At 43.3% G+C, this 23,654-nt stretch overlaps 1 protein-coding gene across 2 annotated transcripts in view; it reads right to left on the bottom strand.

The window, feature by feature from the left end:
- Filip1 (filamin A interacting protein 1) overlaps positions 1 to 23,654 on the bottom strand; it is a 150,970-nt gene that overhangs the window by 8,194 nt on the left and 119,122 nt on the right. Inside the window, exons 5-6 of one of the 2 annotated variants that reach the window (XM_041679846.1) lie at positions 6,249 to 9,054; positions 3,423 to 3,480 (exon numbers count right to left, since the gene is read on the bottom strand). In XM_041679846.1, the coding sequence (XP_041535780.1) occupies positions 3,423 to 3,480; positions 6,249 to 9,054 (2,864 nt within the window). Of the gene's footprint in view, positions 1 to 2,641; positions 3,481 to 6,248; positions 9,055 to 23,654 lie in introns of those variants that run through there. The other variant, XM_041679845.1, reaches the window with a different exon arrangement.

The following is a 23,654-nucleotide window of genomic DNA, read 5'->3' as shown; positions in this document are numbered from 1 at the left end:
GCAGGCATACACACAGACAGAATATTGTATACATAATTAAAAAAAAAAGAAATGACATCTAAAATTAGAATCTGAGGCTAAGAGTGTAGCACAGGGGTAGAGCACTTATGGAAAGGGGGAGGGGAAGAGAAAGGGAACCTCTTTGTCCCTCTCTCTCTGTTCTTCAGCCTCGGACACACATATCTCCCTTCTTTCATTGCTTCAGATAAAAGCTAGGATGTTACAGTGTTAGACCAGCACAGAACCATCTCAACAGCCCCATGTCCTCTTCCCATCTCTAGTCCTATGATTTTGCTCTGCACGGAAGGATGAGAAGTTCAAGTCTTCTCTACATTTTGCACTCCAGGATACATTTCATCACTGAAACTATGCATCCCCTATGCTACGACTCAACGTTGGGTCTTCATTTCATTCTTGAAAACAACCAAGTACGGGATCTGCTGACACCCTTGATGAATATACTAACATCTCGAGACACCCAACGGCTACACATCAACCTGCCCTCCTGCCAATATGACAGGAAGCCAGTGGCCCTGTTTAAGCAAATGACCTAGAGGTGACACTCATAACATTGATATAACAGACATGCTGCAGCAATATCCCATGTCAGAGCATTCCCGGGACCATGTGTGGCAGGTTGTCACCGTCATGGACATCCAATATGTTCAATTGACTCACAGGTGTGGAAGACCTGGGTCTCCTCTTTAGCTGTGTGGGTCGTACCAGCACACCCCTAGAAAGCATTATCACAGTGAACTCTGTGGAAATGACATGCTCCCTACCTCTTAAGACTTTCTCACTGCAGGACCTGAGCAGCAGTGATACGCGTCAGCCGTTGTGAGACTGCTTTTATTTTAGCATACAGTAGGATTCACAACGGAGAAAAGAGTCTAAACTGTTAGCCCATTCTCTCCTACAAAAGCACATTAAGCAGCATATTAAGAAACATTTACCCGTGGAAGATGGAGTCAGGCTACATTTAATCCTCCATTTCCTATCCCCTGTGTATTCCATTTCCAATGTGTGATTTAAAACAAAGCTGTCCAATAAATATACAGTTGGTTCTAAAATTGCAAAGAGGAACTTTCCTGGCGGTAACTTTTTGTCATTTCTGAAGTGGCTGTGTATTGTTCTGCCAAGTTTTCTTAGCGGTTGGACTTTGTACATGGCTCTATGCCGGATCTACATACGTAAACATCCTGTACATTCACTGTTTAGCCTTTCTGAGCACGCTCCCAGGGTGATATGAACATCCAGGAGGAAGTGATGTAACCATGGTGTGGGCAAGTGAAAGCGAGATCAGCAATACACACTGAGATTGTAAGCCACTTAAAGAAGGTCAGGCAGAGTCCAAAGGAACACAGCAGTTGACACTGTCCTTGCTTGAGCAGCTTATGTCGTAGACAGTGAACACTTCACAAACACAAGATAGGCACTAGTAAAACAAAGAATGTCATTGTCTTTAGAAGGGTTGGATGTCCATTGATTAAAGTGCAGAAAGTCAGTAAGAAACACAAGTTAGTATTCTAACTAGCAAATTAGCTAAGATCGTACATCTTAGCTAATCTCTATCTCTCTTTAACCTTCCGGACCCAGCATTCTGGATTGTTGTTAGCATGGTTGCTAAACATATTTTAATGGATACTCTGAGAGCCAATGAACAGCTGGTGACAGATTTGCCTAAAGTGTGTATAGATAATTGGAGGCGGCCACACCCACCGTCACACATACAGTTCAAGCCATGTTCTGTGTGGTGTAAGGTGTCTGGTACAGAAAGGAATGCAGAGAAGCACTTGGCCATGAAACACTGACTCACAGTCTGAAAACGGAGCACACCTATTCCTTTTCCTATTTGCCTTGCTCAAATACTAAAAGTGTGTGCTGTCCCGGATGTTTTTGGAAATTTAAGAATTCAGAAACAAAAATGTACATCAGTAACTCTACTGTAAATTTGTAAATTTCACCTATGGGGCTCATAGTTTGGGCAAAACTATGGCCTGCATGAGAGGATGGTGCGCTAAGCCATAGTTTACCAGCCTGGAGTCCTTTGGTGGTTACGGGAGCATGAAGCACAGAAGCACTTTTTCAAGGTTAATCTCACAGACACACAGCGTTCCTCATTTACACTCTGCCCCATGCTTATTAGAACATGCTCAAACACTAAAGAAAATGATTCAAGCATGAGTAAAACTGACAGTAAGAATAAAGTACTTCCCCACACCACACGTACCAACAGGCACGCGCGCGCGCACACACACACACACACACACACACACATACACACACATGCACACCCCAAATCACGATCTGTTCTATCTACATCTGCAAACAGAGTCCACACTTAACTGAGGAAAATATTGAATTCAATTAAGGGATGATGTCAATTTTTCCTTGGCTGGAAAGTGTCTAAATTTGCATTGGGCTGTTTTTAGCTTGTCACCATTTCTGCGGAGCTTTACAGGGACACTTGGCAGCTTTATTCTACTGCTCTACAGTGTCCACCAACTGCACACTTAAACAGGGCCTAGCTCTGGTCCTAACGGCACAGCGCTATTGTCTATGAAATGCTGGGAGCAGCTTGAGGTGGCCACCACTTCTGGAATACACACAAACACACAAATAAATCAAACTCTCTTTTTCAGATTCCACAGTTGTCTCCATTTTATTTCATGTTCAAATTGTTCCCTGAAGTCATACTAGGAGGTTCTGCTTTTCCATATTTTAGAGGCCCTGTGATAGCTTTGAACTTTTCCCTTACATCACATATATCAAACTCAAGATTTGATAGTGTACAATGACAATTGTTAAACTCTCTCTTATTTCAAAATAGTTTTTTTTTTTGAAAAAAATTGCAGAAGTAAGTCTGTGAAACTTGGCTTACAATTAGAAAATTTGGGAACCAGCCTTCAGCAGCACGTAACGTGGCCCCTAAGCCTCACTTGTGAAGACATTGAGGGCTTCTTAACTGATGAGCGACATTCGATGGGGCCACACACTAGAAGTAAAACTAAACTCGGGCCAGACCCTGTCTCAGGACCAGCGTTTTCAGCAAAACATTCAGCAAACAGCAATTCTGCTTATCAGTTCTACTTCCCCGCATTAAAACAGATGCACAACATAGGAAAAAAACGCATAGCCATTAGGGGGTTATTTTATAAACAAAATCCTTAAAACTTAAATTAGCAGTACATAGAAAAGGTTGGCACAACGAAGGAAGGTTTGCTTCCACAACAGCGGCAGCGACCTCGCAACATACCCCCTTAGCCACTGCCCTCAGCCCTTCCCCCCTCCAAGAGAGGTAGTGCTGCTGGCTGCCGGTCTCTTCAGCTCTATTTTCATAGACTGAGTCTCAGCTCGAGGCTGGAATTTGGTCAGATTTCCTGCTCCTGGGGCTGCTACTAGTGATTTTCCAGCTTTCATACCTTTTGACATAGGAATGCGGGTGGGTGTAGGCCGCTGAGATGACCCATCTTGTCCTGACTGTAAGAGAAAACACAGACAAAAGGGATATGTTGGTGAGTTTCCCCAGTTATTCCCCTTAGCATATTCCTGCCGCCAGGGAGCATCCGCAACAATCCCATGCCAGGGAAAAGGACTAAAAGAGTTGGAGTTGGCCTCTAACCTGCTCGGAATCCTTCCCTTTTCCCTTTCTTGAGACATCTATGCTGAATTTCCCTCTCAACCCTTCCTTCTTCACCTTTCTCAGCCCTATGCAAGATGACTTCACAACCTAGTTCTTAAAGGTATGCCACTGTTCTTCCTTTCTGCCACTTCAGAGGAAGTGGCCCTTTTCACCTATTTATGACCTCAGACTTTTCTGTTTTAATCGGCACCCTGACCACATCCACCTTCCTACAATGTTCCTCACAGTGCATGGCTTTGGTCTCTGTATGAGTCTCACCAATGCTTCCAGGCTCTGATCACTCCTTTCTTCTCCTGATAGTTCATTCGGCCCTGCCTACCTCCAAATGTGTCACCATGTCCTGGTCTCGGCCCTTTTATTAAGATTTCCACTTTCACCCTGAGAATCCCCTTGCTTGTAATTCCTTGCATCCAAGCCCTAGAACACTGCCTCCTGACCCTTCTGAAGGTCAGATCTAATTTCCAGCTACTCACTGAACATGAACAGCATCATGCAGGCATCCCAGAAACTGTTACACTGCTTGCTGTCATCCCAGCAGATCTCCTTAAACAGCAAAAGAAGGAATCCCTTGAGCTACCCTCTGCATGTACTCTGTTGTAAAATCCTGGCTCTCCTGGAACTTGCTTTGTAGACCAGGATGGCCTGGAACTCACCGAGATCTACCTGCCTCTGCCTCCTGAGTGCTGGGGTTAAAGGCGTGCGCCACCACTGCCTGGCTTCCCCTTCCTTTTAAAATGGGTTTTTACTGTGTAGTCCAGGCTGGTCTGAAACCCGCAGCCCTCTTGCCCATTTCCTGAGTGCTAGAATTACTAGAATATACCACCATGCCTGGTTCTCAGTTCTATTTTCAGTATGGCCCTATCTATATTGTCACCTTTTAATCCTATACGATTCCTAGAGCACAGGAATGGCACATGTCCTTAGACTGTGTTCTCTCCTATCTGTCCTTTCAATGTTTGATAGAAGTATCTTCCAAAAATAATATAAAATATATTCAGGTTCATTCATTAACTTTTCAGTGACTCCTTTGTCTATTCAGAGAAACTAAATGCAAGTTTCATAAGCCAAACCCTAATTCCTGGGTGTGTTTGCATATACTGCACCTGCCTGTCCCCCAGGACCACTGCTACAACACAACAGGATCACTCTATATGCCCCAAACACACCCGGCCCCTTCATAGGGCCATGCCTTCACACATTCTGCTTGTCTATACCTCATACACTCCTTCCCATGCCTTCTGACAAGTGACGCCCCCTTTGGTTGTTCCTTGATGCATACCTTTATCACAGGACGATTAACTCCTCCTAGTCTTTCCTCACTGACTCGGGAACATTTACAGATCTCTATACACCAGCACCAACATCACAGTGGAAGAAATGGGGCTGAGGCTCAGTAAAAAGTAAATGAACGACTATCCAAATGAACTAGCATCACTAATTATATTCTAAGCGTGGTCTCCTAAGCCTTTTTGTTGCTCTAACTTGTATTTTGTTAAATTTGCCAAAATACATGGACCATCATCATTTAGGCCTGAGGTTTTTAAATCTTATTTGTGTGTAAGGGTTAGGCGATAGTCAGAGGGTAAGATTTTTCAATCTGAACTTCGAAATGGGGAGAAGAGGCCACAGCAAAAGAGTCTGCTCTTAAATACAATAATTTACTCCTCCACGATGTGTTTACAAAGTGCAAAGACACAAGTCACTCGATACTTTGCTGCTGAAATAATGGCCGGGTCGCACTGTAAAGTCTGCCTTGATTCTGTGTACAGAGAATTAGTGTAAACGATTCTAAGGATATGGGAAGATGGCTCATAGCTCATGGATTTAAATCATGAGTCCACTTTTGAGAGATTTCCATATAAGCTAGAGAATGTGTTCTGGAGCTAAGAATCACAATTTCTAGCCTGTTATGTTGAATTAATATTAAAGAGGAACGTGCTGTTGTATAAGAAATTTGTCTCCCCCCCCCCCCCACCCAGGACTTCCACGACACAGGATCTCTACAACAGCAGAAGCCAGAGACCTGACCCATGACTCTAACTTGCAATGAACACTTGCAAGTACAGATGAATAGACTAAAGGGTAGACTGTATGACCAGGCCACATTACAGCTTCCAAGACAAGATTCTTCTCCCTCTCTCTCTTGTTTGTTTGCTTGGTTGTTTTGGTTTTGATTTTTTTTTTTAAGTTTGGTTTTGTTTGGGGCCAGAGGTTGCAAGGGCAGAGGGCAGATGTGAGGGGACGGGGAGATGAGTGGGATCAGAATATGTGATGTGAAATGTACTAAGAATCAATAATTAAAAAAAAATCTCTTATATTCTAAGAAATTAGAACTTTTGCTGGGCCTCACAACCAGAGTTAATAATACACCTTGAGGTCTCTGAGTCTACTGTGGACTCAGTTTATTTAATGTAGTTTTAAGAGAACAATGTAACAATCAATTTTACTTGCCTCAGATTTCCCATGTAACCGATATTTACCACCTAAGCTAAGGCATAGCTGTAATCTTAAATTATGTATTCTTCCCCCTCCTCCCACCCTTCCATTCTGCTCCCCACTACTCTCCAACTTGCTTGCACTCTGCCCTGGGTCCTCCCCTACTCACCACTGACTGGGTTCCTCTGGTGGAAGACGTTGTGACCGGGGTTATAGTTATAGTGCTGGTCACTTTGCTAGCACCGGGTCGTGAAGAGAGGTGGTTCCTGGGAGAGCGGAGGACTGTGCCGGTAGAAACTTCCTTCTCTGCTGTCACATTGACAGGCCTGACGGTGATAACTGGACTCCCGCCTTCAGCGGCAGGCCCCGGGGATCGTTTGAACTGAGAACCCAGGTGAATGTGAATTTTGTTGTCTTCCGTGGTGATGATATTGGCATTGGAGTTGTACTTCCGCACGGGGGTTGGAACAGTTTGTTTTTCTGGGGTGACTTTGAGGATAGTCCTTCCCACCGGTACTTCCTGGGATTCAGGAGAGACAGCGATTTCAGGGGGAGCTGCAGACGTTGACACCGTCATGATCTGGATAGGAGAGGCGGGCCTGTCTGCAAATGCACCCCTTCCACCTTCTGGGCTCTTCTCTCTGGAAATAGTAGTAATTGTGACAGGGGACATGGCTCGTTCTGGGCCGAGAGTAGGATCTGCACTTTTGGGCTTTTGCGACATGACATTGGGTGATGGAATAATGGTGATCCTTGGTTTCTGATTGCCTAAGGTAGGAATGACGGTGGTACTAGAGAAAAACTCTTCAGACGTGGGGCTTGTGATCTCCAGGGTTGCAGTGCTGTTCTCATGGTCCGGTGTCACACGGATGTGCAGAGGCTGGCCCTGCTTTGGTGCTAGGACTAGTTCCCCGGGGTGCCCTGCACCTGGGTTCGACCGAGGCCCTTTCTCCTGTGGGGTAGAAGGGCCGTTTTCTCTTTTTCTCATCCAAGGAATCCAAGACTTCCTCATGGTGAGCTCGTTCGCTGCAGGCGGATACCTGTCGAGGACCGAGGATCGTTCCATGGGTTTCTTCAGGCCTACCTGTCGAAGATTACTCATGATGTGGTTTTCTTCCTGGAAGGATTTGCGAATGAACACAGCCGGGGTCTCCTCCTCCGCAGCGTCTCCGCACATCGCCTCGGTCTGCACTCCGGTGGAGGCCACGGGCACGTCCACCATCCTCCTGCCATTCCCGCTGGGCCTGAGAGCGCGGCTGTAGCGCTTGGAGAGCTCCAACTCTTTGGTCAGATTGAGAACCTCCCGCCCCATGTTCTTGTTCTTATTTTCTTCTTCCATAAATCTTTGCTGAAGGACCGAGTAGTCGACTTGGAGCTGCGACAGCTGGTCTTCTTTGTTCATCAGTTCGTGGATCTTCTCCTTGAGAGCCTGCACCTCAGCCTGCAAATCACGACTTTTAGCCTCCTCCAGCCGAAACCTGTGCCGCAGCTCGGCCTCCTGGCTCACAGCCTCTCCTTTCTCTGTCGCCTTGTTCTTGGCCATTTGGTGCTTGATTTCCTCTAGCTGCTGGGAGAGAAAGTTCGCCTTATCCTGCTCGGTTCTGAACTTCTGCTCCAGCTGGTCATACTCGTCTTCTGTCTTCATCAAGTCCCCTTCTACCACCTCCAACTGCTGGAGACGCTTCTTCAGTCTCTCGATTTCAAGCGTTAGTTCCCGGATCTTGTTATCCTCGGGGCAGGTGAACTCAGGCCCCTTGCATGACCTACCTCGGTTTATTTCCCTTTCTATCTCCTCGATGCCATCCAGCCGCTTCTTCAGCAAGTCGACACTGCAGCTCAACTCACAGGACTTCTCCTCTTCACTTCTCAGCTTACCCATCAGTTCGTCTCGCTCTTTTGTCAGAGTGGACACCTTTTCCTCCATTTCTGACTTGAGTTTTAAAAGCTTCTTGCTTTCCTCGATTAGTTTTTCCGTGACGTCCATGACCTTTCCCTGCTCTACCTTGAAGTTTTTGTTCAAGCCGTCCACTTTCCTCTCTTCTTGCTTTATTTTTTCCATCATGTTCTTCCTCTCGTCTACCAGCATCACCGTGAAGGACTTCAGCTTCGTGAGGTCGTCCTTGAGGCTCAGCTCAGCCTTCTCCAGCCTGCTTTCCGAGCACTCGAGTTCCTTCACTCGACTCTTGACCACCTCCAGCTCGTTCAGCAGGTCTTTGGTGAGGTTCTTCTCTTTCTCCAGGTTCAGATGGAGCTGGGTACATTCCGACTTACTCCTGCTGAAGGCTTCCTCCAGCTTCTCCAGTTCAGACATCCTCTTCTGCAGCTTCTCCACTTCCAGTCGGAGCTCCTTGCTGTGATGCTCCTCCTCCTGGAGCTTCTTCTTCAGCTCCCTGCACTGGGCCTCCGTCTTTGTGATCTCTTCGTCCTTGCCCTCCATCTCAAGCACACGCTTCCGCAGGCTTTCCACTTCGGCCATGAGGCTGGAGTTCCCACACTCCCCTTTGGCAATTTTATCCCTCAGCTCCTGGAGCTCTTCCTCTGCCTTCTGAAGATTTTTATTGGTCTCTTCCAGTTCCTCGATCCTTTGAGATAAGCCCATCAGCTTGAGTCGAAGTTGTCTGTTGTGAGACTCTTGGTTAGCCAGTTTGGCATTCATCTCTTCGTGCTCCTGGGAAAACCTCGAGGCCTTGTGTTCAAAGTCCGCTTCCAACTTGAGCAGTTTCTGGCGGTCCTCTTTGGATTTGTAGGTGATGGCTTTGAGCTTCTCTTCCTCCTCCCTCAGCTTCTGAGTGAGGTCCTGGACTTTCTGACTCTGCAGGCCCAGCTGCTCAATGTGCATCTGCCTCTCGTCCACCAGCACGAGCGCGAAGGACTTCAGTTTCACAAGCTCGTCTCGCAGTTTGTTGAGCCGCTTAGCATTTTCTTTTTCTTTGCGGGCTTGGTAAGCCTTTTCTTGTTCAAGGAGCTTTTTCAACCTAGAAGCCGAAACACAAGCTCTATGTTAAGAGAGGAATCAGCAAATAGATAAAGTCTTAGCTGAAAGAAAGCAAACACAAGAATGCTGCACCACCGTCCCTTATTACTTCAGAAGAGTATGACGTACCAACAACGGCTTTCAGGAAAACTAGCGAGAAGCCAGGACAGTAGTTACCCTTGGCGAGGGGCAGTGACTACTAGGGGACATGAAAAGGGCTCAGAGGGCAGTAGGTTCCGTTTGATGATTTATTTTCTGGATTGCTTAATTTATAACATTTCATAAGCCGAACACGTGATATGAGTACCTTAGATTGGGCAACAATAATGACTTTATATAGTGCTTTCTGTGTTCCGGGAACTAGTGTGTACTTAATCCTAACAGGAACCCTACGAGAAAAGTACTGCTACTTCACCTTCATGTGGTGAGCACTGAGCGGGATATGGGTGCCCATGTGACCTGCCACAGACACACAGAGTGAACGGCAGTGCAGGAACTCAGCCACCAGGCCTCCAGAAGCCTTACTTATCTCTCCCACACCATCTAACTTCAAGGGAGAAATCTACTTAAAAAAAAAAGAGGTCAGAAAAGAACTTACAGGTCTTTTTATTTTGAACTTTTGAATGTAACTACACAAGCCAGGCATGGTGGCACATGTCTTTAATCCCAGCACTCAAGAGAGGCAGGTGGATCTCTGAGTTGTTCGAGATCAGCCTGGTCAACAGAGAGAGCTCCAAGACTCCTAAGACTACACAGAGAGATCTTATCTCAAAACAAACAAGCAAACAACCAAACAACAAACAAAAGAACAAACTTTCCCCTGCCCAAAACTACACAAGTCTCATCTTACTCCCATCTTCTGGAGAGAAGACAAAGCATTGCTTTCTGAAACAGGTGCTGCTCTACTCAAGCATTTTCACTGACACCAAAATAGGCAAAGGTTTGACCAGTTTTGTGATTTAAACACTTTTTAAAATTGATGATTACGTAGAGAAGAAATCTAAAGGATGACCGAAGTAAAAATGTGGCAGCCACAGGAATTATATTTTGTAGGTATGAAATAATGCTTCCTCCATTTATGTATAGCCTTAAAAAGGAAGAGACGCTTGTCATCCTTGAGTTGGTCAGTTTGTGTGTCTTTTTGAGTCTATGTGTGCACATGCACAGAGCATCGGACTCCTTAGAGCTGTGGTTGCAGGTATTCATTCTGCACCCAGATTGGTGTGTGGGTCCTGGGATCCAAACCCCAGTCTTCATGGCTGCACAAAAAATGCTCTAAGCTGCTGAACCGTTTCTCTAGGCCTTAATATTTTGTTAATGGTTATAACTGAATACCTATAAAAACAGAGTTAATATTAAATTCATTAGCCATGAGTCAATATACAAATACTCTTCAGCAATCATTATGTTTATAAGAGACACAAATTATAAACCACTAGCATGTGTTTAAGTATTCTTTCAATGTATTTTGTAGCTGTATTATCTAGAATGTTTTATTTCATGTTTATGACAAGGTCAGCTGTCAACCAAGTATATAAAAAATGTCTCATGTTGCCTGCCTTGCACAATAAATATCTGAGCATATTATAAAGCTAGTTAAAATAAATTTAATTGTCACATAATTCCTACAGAAATTGTTATGATGATGTCGAAGGTTTTTATGGAATTTATAGAGCAATATTTTTCTGTTTAAAACAGAAAGAAAGCTTGCATTTAAATCCCACACATTGCTTTAAGTGACACCATAGCAGCTCCACTCTTGAAGTGAGTAAGGCATAAGTAAAAAGGCATTTGTTGGTCATTTACCGTTACTACTTAGGGTAATGGAATGACTGAACTATGATAGACAGCAAGGCTTGTTTAGTAACCTAAGGCACAAGTAGGCGAACACAGGGTGGAGAAAATGAAGAGAAGGAAATTGACTTTTCCAGGTGCAGCTGGGGAGCAATGCTGACAAGAAAACTTCTTCTAGGGAAGTAAGGTTTGAGGTCCTAGGGAATTGCTCATCTCCCTCAAGAAACTGATGCCTGAGGTCTCCAGGATAGCAGTAAACCAGGTGCCTCTCCAACCACACCTCCAATCACACCTCTCCCTGAGTGTGAGCCCACCAACTCCCGACTCTCTCCTCTTCCATGTCACCCCATGCCCACAGGAAGTAGAGTCATCTTACAGGTTAAAATAAAATTAAAATAATTTCAATCTACTGTTGTGTGAGATTTTATTTGTATTCTGCGAATAAAGCTTGGTTGGAGTCAGGGTGTGGAGCTAGTCACTAGTTAGCCATAGGGGTTTGGAGAACTATACAGAGAGACAGAGAGAGAGAGACTTGGGCCCTTTAAGACTGAGGAACAGAGAAAGGAGGCAACTGATGGCTGCTCCAGGTTCTCCGATCATCCAGGTCTTTACCCCGACATCTGACTCCTGATTTTTTATTGATTAGGATTAATTAGGTTAATGCTTCAATCAATGATTATCTATAGATTCAAAAAAATTTATAAGATATACCAATAAAATCTTTTATATTCATATTTAGACTTCATTTTGAATGAGACAATTAAAAAATTTGTGTTGTTGAGGAATTAGCAAATTTGAGATTTGATTACAGATTTTAAATAATATCTCTCAGATCATTCATCGTTCCAAAATACATATTGAAATATTTATGAGTGAAGACATAAATTAATGTGAGATTTGTATCAAAACATTCTAAGAGAGGAAGAATGGATAGAAGCAGGCTCGTGGCAAATTCATTGATGAAAAGGGTACACTAGAGACTTTATCTTTGAAAGTATTTGACTTTATATATGGAAATTTTTAATTCTTCTTTGAATTTTTAACTTCTCTAAGTTCCTCACGTCTTAGTTCCTTTCATTTCTGATATTTTAGCCTTCCTTGTAGTATCATGGTACTCTGATATCTCTGGTTATGATTCTTCCATTCTTTCCCACTTTAAAAAATTAAATTTGTTAGACATTTTAAAAATTTTTCATTTGATTATCTAACTTGTGCTTTTAAGAAAGTATTCTTTCTTATTTGATCCACATGTATTTGTGAATTACCTTTCTTTTTAAAGTCTAAGGACATACTCTTATGAAGAATAATAGAGAGGTGAGGTCCCGCTTTATGGTTGAGTCTTTTAATAAGCACAGTTTTGAAGCAGTTACTAGTTTATGTCCCTTCTGATGTAGGGGCCTTCATACACCCTCACTTTTACCTGGAAATAAGAGATGTACCATTTCATGGCTTTTCCCCCCTTCACTTTTTTTGATACTTCTACTTTTCAACCATTTTCTCAAATATATTGGTGTTAATCCCAAGCAGCAATTGTCTCCTTAAGAAGGTATCTTTCGCCAGCATTCCTATTGTGAACTGCTATTGCCACTGAAGTCACCCAGGGCTTGTTCTTGGCCACATCATGCTAATTCCCACTCTTCTCAGCACTCCATTTTTGCTTCTCCCTACCCCCGACTCTCTCGCTATATCTGTCTCTTCAAGAGAAAGGGCAGGTTCAAACTAGCAAGGGCTTGATAGTAATTAAAGATGAATGAACCTTAAAAGAGTCAAGCTTGCATGCAATTTGAAGTCTTTAGTCACAATGCATTTTTTCCCAACTAGAGAACAGTCCACAGCTAAGCAGCTTTTTCTCGTGATGGGACATGACTTTATGAAATGATTGAGGAATAAGAGCTTCTTTTTAATAAATCACCCTACTTCTTCAAGTCAGTGGCTATTATACTTATCCAGAAATAACCCAATACCCTCAATGTGCTGCAGAGAAGCTGGATGAGGGAGAGGGGGGCGAGTCAGGGTTATGCAGCTTCACAGTTAAGATTCTATCAGCATTTGATGTTGACTTTTTCTTCATCTTGGATTTGTGTTATTAAAATATTGTTTATCTTGATTACTGATTCTCTGGCAACTTCTCAAATTTTATACTAATGTGAGAATTTCTCTTGCCTCATCCTCTGGGAGCTGGAGAGACATTTTGTATTTGTAAAGAAATGGTGGCTCTTTCATAATAGGACACAGTTTTTGACCTTTATGAGTATATTAAGCTTACATTTTTTTGCTTTGTTGTGTATGTATGTGTGTGGGAGGTGAGGGTGTGTGTATGGCATGCAAATGGAGGTCAGAGGACAATGTGGGGGCTGGGTTTCTCTTGCCACCATGTAGGTCACAGGTACTGGACTCAAGTCATCAGGCATGGCAGGCAGCAAGTGCCCTTACCAGCTGTGTTTGTTCTGTCTTTCTTAGTAATGAGGATGTATTTATAACACCATTATATACTTTTCCTTCTGCCCTTCTGGTGAAGACCACCACAATTGTAAACCATCTTCTCTAAACCTTTGACTCTAGTCCACTGTAAAGAGACAAGGAATTCAGTGGCACAAAAATCAAGAGAAGAAATTTTAAAGTCAACTTGTTTCTAGCAGCTTTTGTGACTTTTTCTCACTTCGCTACGGACAGTCCTGTAGTCAGAGTCATGATTTTATATGACCTGCAGGTTCCTGAGAAAGTTCTGCTGCTTTATCAAGAAATCTGGCCTGGTAAAAACTAACAGTCTCCAGAGCCTATTTTAACCCCACCCATTTTTAAGCAAGCACATTTTACAGGTCACTCCGGCTGTCTGGGCCAAGACTAACTTAACAAAGGACTCTGCACACAACACCAACATCTGCACCAGCTCCTGGGACTTCACCTTGGGTACCAACTCTCCTGGCTCAAAAAGACACCAACCAACTAAATCTGGTTTTAAAGGGCACATCTGCTCTCGTGTCTCACTTATTCACCCAAGCCTCACCTGTACAACCAGGGCATTCCCTGTCCCATGCTTTCTGACAGTTAATGACCCTTCCTACGGCTAGCCCCATTCATAGGGCTGGTAATAAAAATATTTTCCCCCCTAGCCACCTGCCTTCTCATCTCCCTCAAGAAACTGATGCCTGAGGTCTCCAGGATGGTAGTAAACCAGATGCCTCTCCAACCACACCTCTCCCTGAGTGTGAGCCCACCAACTCCCGACTCTCTCCTCTTCCATGTCACCCCATGCCCACAGGAAGTAGCAAGTCTTGAGCTGGTGCCTCCTATAGCCAAGGAGTCTGGGATGTTTGGTTGGAAGCATCACCCCAGGCCCCTGTCTCCCTTTTATCCAAAGAGTCTGGAATGTTTGGGTGGGGCTTCAGCCCAGCCCCTGGCAAATATTTTGGAATGTTTGAGTGGAAAGTTCCATTTCAAGCCCTCTCCCCTGGGAGTTGCCTCAGTCCAGACTCCACCTCCGAGAAAACCTGCCAAACAGTGACCCCCTCCCCAGAGAGGGTCAAGACCACTCCCACAGGTTATTTAAACTGTCTCCCAGAGACAGAACATGTGGTCTTTCAGGTTTTCCTTTTCCCTCTCCATGGTTTCCCAGAGGGCCACCAGGGAGTGCTGGCATCTATTAAACCTGGGCTTTTTCTAATTCGGCTTGATTTGGTCTGATTTGGATTACTGCGTCAATGGAGAGGCTTATCGGGCGGGAAACACCTTACACCCCTCCTCTTCAGAATGTATTGCCATTGCACTTTTGAAAAACTTAAAATATGCTAAAATGAAGGTTTATCAAATACTTTCATAATTATATTAAGATCTACCTAGTTATTATTTTAGTCAATCTCGGGACAACTTGAAGGCTAATGGCGGGGGGAATCAAAAGTCAAAATCCTAAAACTCTAAAATATCATTCTTAATTTTATATTGATTTTTGACTATTCTTAATCCAGACAAGAAAGAAAGCTGAACCCATTTCAGCTTTCAGAAGGGTAGTCAGTTTTACAAGTTAAGGGAGTGGGAATTAAAGATCCAGGCAGGCAGGCAGGTGGGCCAGTGGTGAACCTAAGGTCTCCATCACTGCTGAAGTTGGGAATCTGGTCACGTTCAGCACAGAGACAAAACTTTGCTAAAAAGTGGGGTTACACAGATGCACTCTGACAGCGCAGACCACGCCATTCGTATTCAGAATAAGCCATGGGAATCTAAAACAACACCTTGAAAACTAGACTCTTTTTTGAGACACAGCGCCCTCCAGCCCCACTGAGCACTGACTCTAAACTGTTTATTTTGACATGTTTTGCGGAAATCAATGTTCCTCAACATTTTGAAAAAAAAAAAAAAGCTAAAGCTGAACTTATTTTCATGGTTGTTTAATACAATCCGAGCTTACTCCCGTGCCGTGTTGGAAATCAAGCCTGTTTACTTAAGTATCTGTTATCACTGCTGCTCTAAAGTGTTTCAGAACAGCTTTTAGAGTCTTTTTACATTCTGCTCACTGCCAGCTCTCACCAGACTTCACATTGCAGAGGGAAAGATGAGCGGCACAGGCATAAAACCAGAACAACAATAACACTGGAAGCAACATTTAGCTTGAAATAAGCATAGAATGTTCTGCTTTGTTTTGGCTTATCAAGAATTGTAAATTAGCAACTACACGCTCAGCAAGGCTTCCCGTTCAAAGTGTTCAGGACACATCAGTTAAACTGATGGTAAGAAATAAGGGATTTCCCCCTCCATCAGAAAATCAGTGCTCATCATAACACAACGAGGTGCATCCTGGTCCCGTTTCAGCCAAAGGTTCTGAAGCATCAGCAAAAGTCACAATAAATGTGATTTTCGAGGGTTGTCACCATCCACATTGGGTAAAAGCAGCAGCCGCGAACTAAAAGTCTGTTGTCCCTATAGCCCCTGTCAGTTGGTCAGGACGCTGCAAATGTCCCCGTCCAGCTTCTGAGGGGCTGTGCAGTAACTCTGAAGAAAAGGGGTTCATTGCCAAGGAAAAGCGTGTGCTCTGAAGTGGCTGCACCGTTTAAGTCACAGCAGGTAGCTTTTTTTTTTTTTTGCTTGTTTGCTTGTTTGTTTTTAGTACAAACAAGGCACTCAAGGCTGCTCCCCAGCAGCAGGCCCTGCTCAGCCCCTTATTCCACAGGGAATTAACCATCACATTCCCGCCCTGACATCAGAACAGAGCAAGGTGGATGCTGTGTAATAAAGCAGCTTGGAACCACTGGGCGATGACGTCATTCTTCCCATACACAGTTCATAATTGTGCAGATTTACTTTGGGGCTGTGAGAAGAAGGGGTGGGGCTGACCTGGGCTGGCAAGGCAGGCCTCTTTGAAGCAGGAATTGTGTTCAACACGGAGCAAAATGCACTAGGGAGAAAGCTGAAGTTGAAGAGGAAGCATGTGAGGTAAAGAAAAGATGTGTGTAAAGTGCCCTCACTCTTTCAAACTGCTAAGCCATAGAGTTTACTCAGTACAGGCTGGTATCTGCATTGGGGAGGCTGAGAGATAAAGAATAATCAGGATTTTGATCTGAGCAATTAGAATACGGTGCTTGCAGAAATAGCCACTCCAGGAGGAATGGAGTTTAGCAAGTAGCCAACAGTTCTTTTTAGGACACATTGAGTTGGAAAAGCATATTTAGCATCCAAATGGTCTGTCAGGATGGACATATAGATACTTTACATGAAACGCACAACTTTTAGTCTTACTTTAAACTTATCATTTAATAAGTTAAACAAACATTGCTTCATTTAAAGACTAGCTTTTTTCTATAAATAGTGGCTGCTGTTCCTTTTGGAGACAAGGCCGCTGGACTACAGTTCCCAGCATCTCACCGAATTACAGATCCCAGCTCAATGGAAAGCCACGCATGCACAGGACATTCTCTCAGACGCACCTGGATCCCCCTTTAAAAACGGGAGGACGCCATAACTCGCCCCTTTTTCCTTTCGTCTCTTCACCCCCGTCCCTCACCTGTCGTCACCCCCCCCCCATTAAAGTTCACCCACGTGGGACCGCTGTGTGTCTCCTGTTTTCTCTCCAACCCCGCAGAAAGAACAACATTGGCCTTTCTTAAACTTTTGAATACAGATTAACTGAAATGTATGCTCCAGTGTTCTATAGTGTATGTGGATAGTATTCATGGGATTTTGGTTCTCCAGACTGAGTCTTAAGTGGGTCAAGAATGGTCCTAACTTTTCAGAGTGCTAAATCTGAAGACAGAGCATTATCTGGCTTCCCCAGGGCTTCATGACGGGAAGAGATGGCACAAAGTCAAGTCTTCTCAGGATTGCTCTTTATTCCAGCTGATCATGGACAGAACTCCCAAGCATTTGTGAGGAAGACCTAGCTTATCTTAGCTTATGGTAACCAGGAAGTTTGTGTGTGGTGGCTGGCCACTTGCCAGCATACTGTGTTTCATCTTAGGTTCTGCTCTGTATTGTGAGGGGTGGATGCAGAGAGGAGCCAGGTAGAGTGAGCATGCAAGAACAGGACCACAGGATGATAGTCTGGAGGTGAAGTTCTCAGTAGAGGTAGAGAAGTCTTCTTCCAGGATCTCCTCCTGGAAGTCTAAAGATGCATTATGCATTTCACGCAAACGTGTTGTTACATGCAACTATGCCTCTTTCTTTGAGACAAATACAACCCCAAACTCCTACGAGTTACAAATATCAGGAGTTATCAGACAAACCAAAAAGCAGTGGAGAACTGACTGAGCAAATTAGGAAGTCCTGGAGGGAGGATCAGGGTATATAGTCCAGGGCATGAAGTCAGAACACTTGCAGGATTAGAGCACAGAATTTGGTGACATTGTAAGAAATGATTAAGGCTAAGGATAGCAAAATGCTGTCCCCTATCCTCCCATATTAGATGTGGAAGAGCCATAGACCTTTATTCTCCAGATCAGGTTAGTGTGTTTTCTTACTCATTTAAGGAGAGGCTAAAACTAAAACTGAGCTGTCATCCCAGCACATGGAAGGTGGAGATGACAGGCAGCAGAAAGAATGGGCAAGAGCACCTTTTCCTCTATTTTCTTTTAAGAGCACGCTTTTCCTTTGTGTTGTAGGAAGGAATCTGCAGGTCACACTGTTAACAATTTGTTCTGAGTTAGGCTTTCATGGAGATATGTCCCGGGAAGAAAGTGATGCTCAGAAGCCTTGGGCATCTGTGATCCTACCACAGGGAGAGAGGACAATGAGGGGAAGTGCAGGCACCAGCATGGAGAGAAACACCAAGACCAAAACTGGAGTCTGCGGGGACAGGTAAGGCCAACTCCAGCATTCCAGTTATACAGGCAGGATGAGCAGGAGTTTGGGGTCACCTCGGCTACATATTGGGTTCAAAGCCAGTTTGGGCAACATGGAATCCTGTCTCACAAAACAGAAAAATTGTTTAATTAGGTATGGCGGAGCATGTCTGCAATCCTGGGACTTGGAAGGTGGAAGCAAAGGACCATCAAAGGTTCAAGGCATTCCTCAGCTACAGAAGTTTGAGACCAGGCTGGGATAGGTGAGACCTTGTCTCAACATAAGCAGACAAGTAAACAATAAGCAAAACAAAAAAAATAAGCATTTAGCAAATTCTTACTATGCATACAGGAGCTATACAGAAATAGGAAGTAAATCCTTATATACAGTATTTCTGAACTTGAGAGGAAGCAGTTAAGACTAAAAGTTGACCTCTAGTTGAGTTGCAGCTGGAGCTCTAACGCAGCCTCTGGATATTATTTAACTAGTGTCTAGGAGCTCACATCTAAGAACCAAACATGTTGTGCATTGAGCGTGAAGACCCAACCTTTGATTGATCTTTCCTGTTCAAATCTTTCACCAACACAAAGCACTTTCCAAACACAAGCATACCTGGAAGAGGAGACTGCACCCTTGGTTAAGGAGCCAGAGGGGAGGAAACTGCACACATTTGAAAGACCCCTGTCCAAGTTGCAGTTCCCTCTCAGTACAGGATGTGTAATGCCAATCTGAGGGCCTTCTTCCTCCCTGAACACCAGGCAAGAATGGAAATGCGATGGAATCCTCACTGAAGTCCTAACACACAGCACAGCTTCCCCAGCCTTTCCTGAGCTCTTTCTTGGCGTATGGAGTGTAAAACACACTGACCTGGTCTTCTAATGGTGGCAGCTGGCTGTCAGCTCAGAGCAACACTCCAGAGTTTGCCATCCAACAGAGTGATGCAACGTAATCCCTTTTTAATATCTGATTTTATCCACAGTGCTGAAAGACAACATCCACTCAAAATGATGTCTGTGGCCAAAGGTTGCAATTTGCCACATCGAAGTCAGTTGTTTCTGAGATTTGAATCCCTGTTCTCTGTCTGGGACTTAGACATCTTGCTAATGCTTCAGTTAATTCAAAAAAATTATATTGAAAGCTGTTTTTTTGTGCTCTGACATAAAACTTGTCAGATAGATCATTACATTCAACTTTACAACTGCCTGTAGTACAGACAACAGAATCTATGTCTAGATCAGAGCATCAGAAAGCAAGTTGGTAGGAAGTGGTATTCGAGGTTGGCATTCCAACATCTGGGTAGCCACTGAGGCTGTAATCACGAGCGGAAACTGTAGAGTACCATCATTTGTTTTATGTAGATGAGTCCTCTGTCTGCACATATGCCTTTATTCCAGAAGAGGGCACCAGATCCCACTGTAGATGGCTGTGAACCACCATGTGGACGCTGGGAATGGGACTCGGAACCTCTGAAACAGCAGTCAGTGCTTTTAGCCACTGTGTCTCCAGCCCTCCTGATGACTTTCACTGAATGACTGTAAAACCTCATCTGCTCCAGCTCCTGAGGGCTTGCTGATTAACCAGAAAATAGACTTCCGTTTTTATTTGTATATTTTCATTGTAATATTCAAATCAACTTTTGAACCTAGACATTAGAAAGTGAGCCTGTACTAGACTTTGCAAGTAAGGAAATTTGTATCTGGACACCGGGAAGTAACATGCAAATCTGTGGATCATGTGTAAGGAAATTTGTATCTGGACGCCAGGAAGTAACATGCAAATCTGTGGATCATGTGTAAGGAAGTTTGTATCTGGACGCTGGGAAGTAACATGCAAATCTGTGGATCATGTGTAAGGAAATTTGTATCTGGACGCCGGGAAGTAACATGCAAATCTGTGAATCATGTGTGCATTATTGATTGGCTCAGTTCCCAACATCAGGGTTTCTTTTCTTCATTTTTTCCACCATTTAAAGCAGTTTGTTTTCATGCAGCTGTTGGAAAAAGAATTTATTCTCTACATTATTGTAACAGTCAGACCAACTTGTGCTTACCCATAATTCTTTTCAAGATTTAAAGAATCTCCCATCATTTCTTTTTTATTTATTATTTTTTTAAGCATAAGAAACTACAGAAATATAGTGAAAATTTACAGCCTTGGCAACATTATTGTAGCGGCTTTCTTCCAACTGATACTTAAAGTTACCACATATTAAATTTTTCATAAAATTCTGTGGCTAAAAAATCAAAATACTGCTTTTTTTTTGCTTTCCAGCTATATTTTTTTACAATTATGTTTTATTTCTCTAATGTAGTTTTTATTACATAGGGTTTATCTGTCTTTTGGAAAGTTACAAAGTAAATGCTATGTTTTCCATGGACAATAACCAAAACTGTTCTATGGCTATTTCTTATGAGAAGAAAAGGCAGACCAGGCCAGAGGGAAATAACCCTGTTTACAACATGCTCACGTGTACACACAGAAGACAACGGGGGCAACAGCCTTTAATTCCTACCCACCTTTGTCAACTGATTTTGAACAACATGTTATAAATACACAGATTTCCATGGCTTTTCTGATCCTTTGCATTGCCTTCAAAGTATCTAAGTTGATAAAGTGTCATCTGTGGCTTCTCCAACTGTTTGTTTTAAGTTTTCCATTTCTTGGAGTTCATCTATGATTAAATTAAAAAATCACGTTCAAGCAAGAGTTTACTTTTTTAAAAAGCTAAAATTAGATTTATAATTTCATTTTATGTGTGAATGTCATGCCCACATGTGATGTATCTCTGCATGCCATGTGCATGCTTGGTGACAAAGGAGGTAAGGAGAAGTCATTGGATCCCTCTGGAACCACCTTGTGGGTGCTGGGAAACAAATCTAGGTCCTCTGTAAGGGCAACAAGTGCTCTTTACCAAGACTTCACTTTTTTTGGATACTCTGCATTATCTTCAAGATATCTAAGTTTGATACTATGTAAATTCCAATTTCCAGAAACTTACATAGTTTTCCTTCAAGTGTTTAATATAAAAAGACAAGTAGAAGAAATGGCTACTCGGGGGTATACTTCAGTCACTTGATGTAGCTAATACCCGGCATTTTACTCCATCTCTCCACTCTTGGAGGGAGAACCACATGTCACCAGGTCCCCATAGTGCTTAACTGTGGATTTTGTCCTCTTTCCCTTCCTGAATTCATATGTCAAAGCTCTAATCCCGGATCGGACTGCTTTTAGAGATACAGTTTCGAGGAGGAAATGAAGTCGGTCAAAAAGAAGGGGTCCTAATGTGACCCTCCTACAAAATGATTCACATTTCTCTCTCCACTTCCCGCCCCATCTCTCCCCTTTAACTAAGGAAGCACTTGATGAGGAGGCAGCCATCTTGAACCAAGCAAAAGGAACTCCATCAAGCCCAATCATTCTAGAATGCCGATTTCAGATTTCCAGGCTATAGAACTTTGAGAAAATAAACGGCTCTTGTTTAAGCCATCCAGTCTAAAGTATCTGTTATGAAAATACACACACACTAAGGCATCTTTGAACCCCATCTAAGAATCCCTTTAATCTCAAATTTCCTACATCTAATCTATCTGGGGTTTATATTACTCTATATCTTTGCCTTCTAGCCCCCCAAAATTAAACAAATACTTTTTGTTTGTTTGTTTGGATGGATGGATGGATGGATGGATGGATAGATAGATGGGTGCATGCATGGATGGATGGGTGGATGGATGGATAGAGGATGGGTGGATGGATGGGTGGATGGATGGATAGATGGATGGATGGGTGGAGGGTGGATGATGGATAGAGGATGGATGGATGGATGGATGGATGGATGGATGGTTTCTTGGTGCTGGAATTTGAACCCAGTGCTTCCTACATGATGAGCATGTGCCCAGCCGTTGAATGGTATCCCAGCCTAAAGCCAGCTGTTCAGACCATGCACCCCCTTACATAGCCACTTGTTTCTGTCCTCTTGGATTAGCATTTTATCTTACCAGGATGGAAAATAAGTGATGGAAGTGGTAACTACTTGATTACATACCCTCACTAATACTAGCAGCCCTGGAAAATAACCCAAATCCTTGCTTCTAAAACCCAAATGACAAGATAGTGACTCTTCTCTAGCTGAGGATCTTTCCTTTTTGTCAGTGGCTGCACTTGGTTGGCTGTTCAAATGGGACAGGTGACAGACATCACAAGGTTAAAAGACTCGGTTATTACCACTCAGCAGTACTTTCTGACAGAACATAGACAAAATGATGTCAAAACTAACGATGAGCATTTTTAGAATATACTCCAAAGTGAATTATTACAGGAAACTGTCTCCATGGCTGGCAAATATGCCCAGGCTGCATGTCCACTGCATCCTAAGCCTGGTGAGGTTATTCTTGACTCCTACATTCCCATGTTCCAGTAGGATGCTGCTGTTTTGTTCCACTTTGCCTTTCACAGTTTGTCTTCTGTTGTTTTACTTCATCTTTTCTTTCACAATGCCTCCAGAGACCCCCACAGAGGGCTAGGTGGTCACTATCAAGCACAGTACGTTATTTAGTGGGGGTCTCATGCCAGGACACGGTATAGACCCTAGTTTCTCTTGTGTCTACGTCATCAACGGTTCCAAACTAGATGCTTCAGAGATAAACTTGAGTCGATGTTGAAACATGGAAATGTATTACTACAATCAGAGCTCTTCCTTTGCTAGAAGGAAAGAAGGAAGGAGGGAGGAAAGGAGAGAAGGCAGGAAGGAGGGAGGGGGGTGTGATGACAGAAGAAAGGAGAGAGAGAGGCAAGGAGAGGAGAAGTGACATCAGTCTGGCCCACTCTCTAGTAGAGTCAAACAGTCTGCGCTGAACTTGAATTTTCCATGGAAGTCAAAGCCAGCGGTCCCTATGAGTAAACGTCATGAACTGAAGTACTGGGTCTATTTTATTTTGTTATTGTCTGGCTCAGAAAGCATTTGAGTTGGAGACTTTTGTGACCTTTATCTAGATAACTGTTCACTTAACCGTCTGGTTGTAACCAGAGTTTACTAGGAAAAGTAAAAATAAAATAAAATAAAATAAAAAACATCCTCTTGAAAAATACAATTTCTAAATATTTCTTGGCCTCTTTGGTGAAAGAGCAACTTAGTGTTTTGGGAGCTATTAGGTATTATCCCAAATAATAGCCTAATGAAAGGAAACAACCCTCAAAGTTTGACTGAAAACGAGTGCTTCTGTAAATATGACCAATTCACATGACTGAGTTCTCATTCATTATTGCACACATTTAAATTTCAGGTATCATTTGCTTCTCTTAGAGTTCTTGCCGAGTAAGGACACTGACATTTTTCATGGTTTATTAGACCCTGAAACAATGAAGTGCATTCTTGTCCAATTTTCTCTTAAGCCCTCTCCTCCAACGCTGTTCAACAAGAGGACATAAAAGTTCAGTAGGTAGAGAAGGGCAAAAGGATGTGGGAGGAGACGTGAATATGATCAAAATGCAGTGAATGGAATTCTCAAAGAACTAATTTAAAAAATGAAAGAAGTAAGGAAG

Source organism: Microtus oregoni, unplaced genomic scaffold (genome assembly GCF_018167655.1).
Source record: "Microtus oregoni isolate MIOR12 unplaced genomic scaffold, Mior012 000032F_ref0000030, whole genome shotgun sequence".
NCBI classification, from domain to species: Eukaryota; Metazoa; Chordata; class Mammalia; order Rodentia; family Cricetidae; genus Microtus; species Microtus oregoni.
Note: the sequence above shows the minus strand (reverse complement) of the source record. Positions and strands in the feature narration are given on the sequence as shown.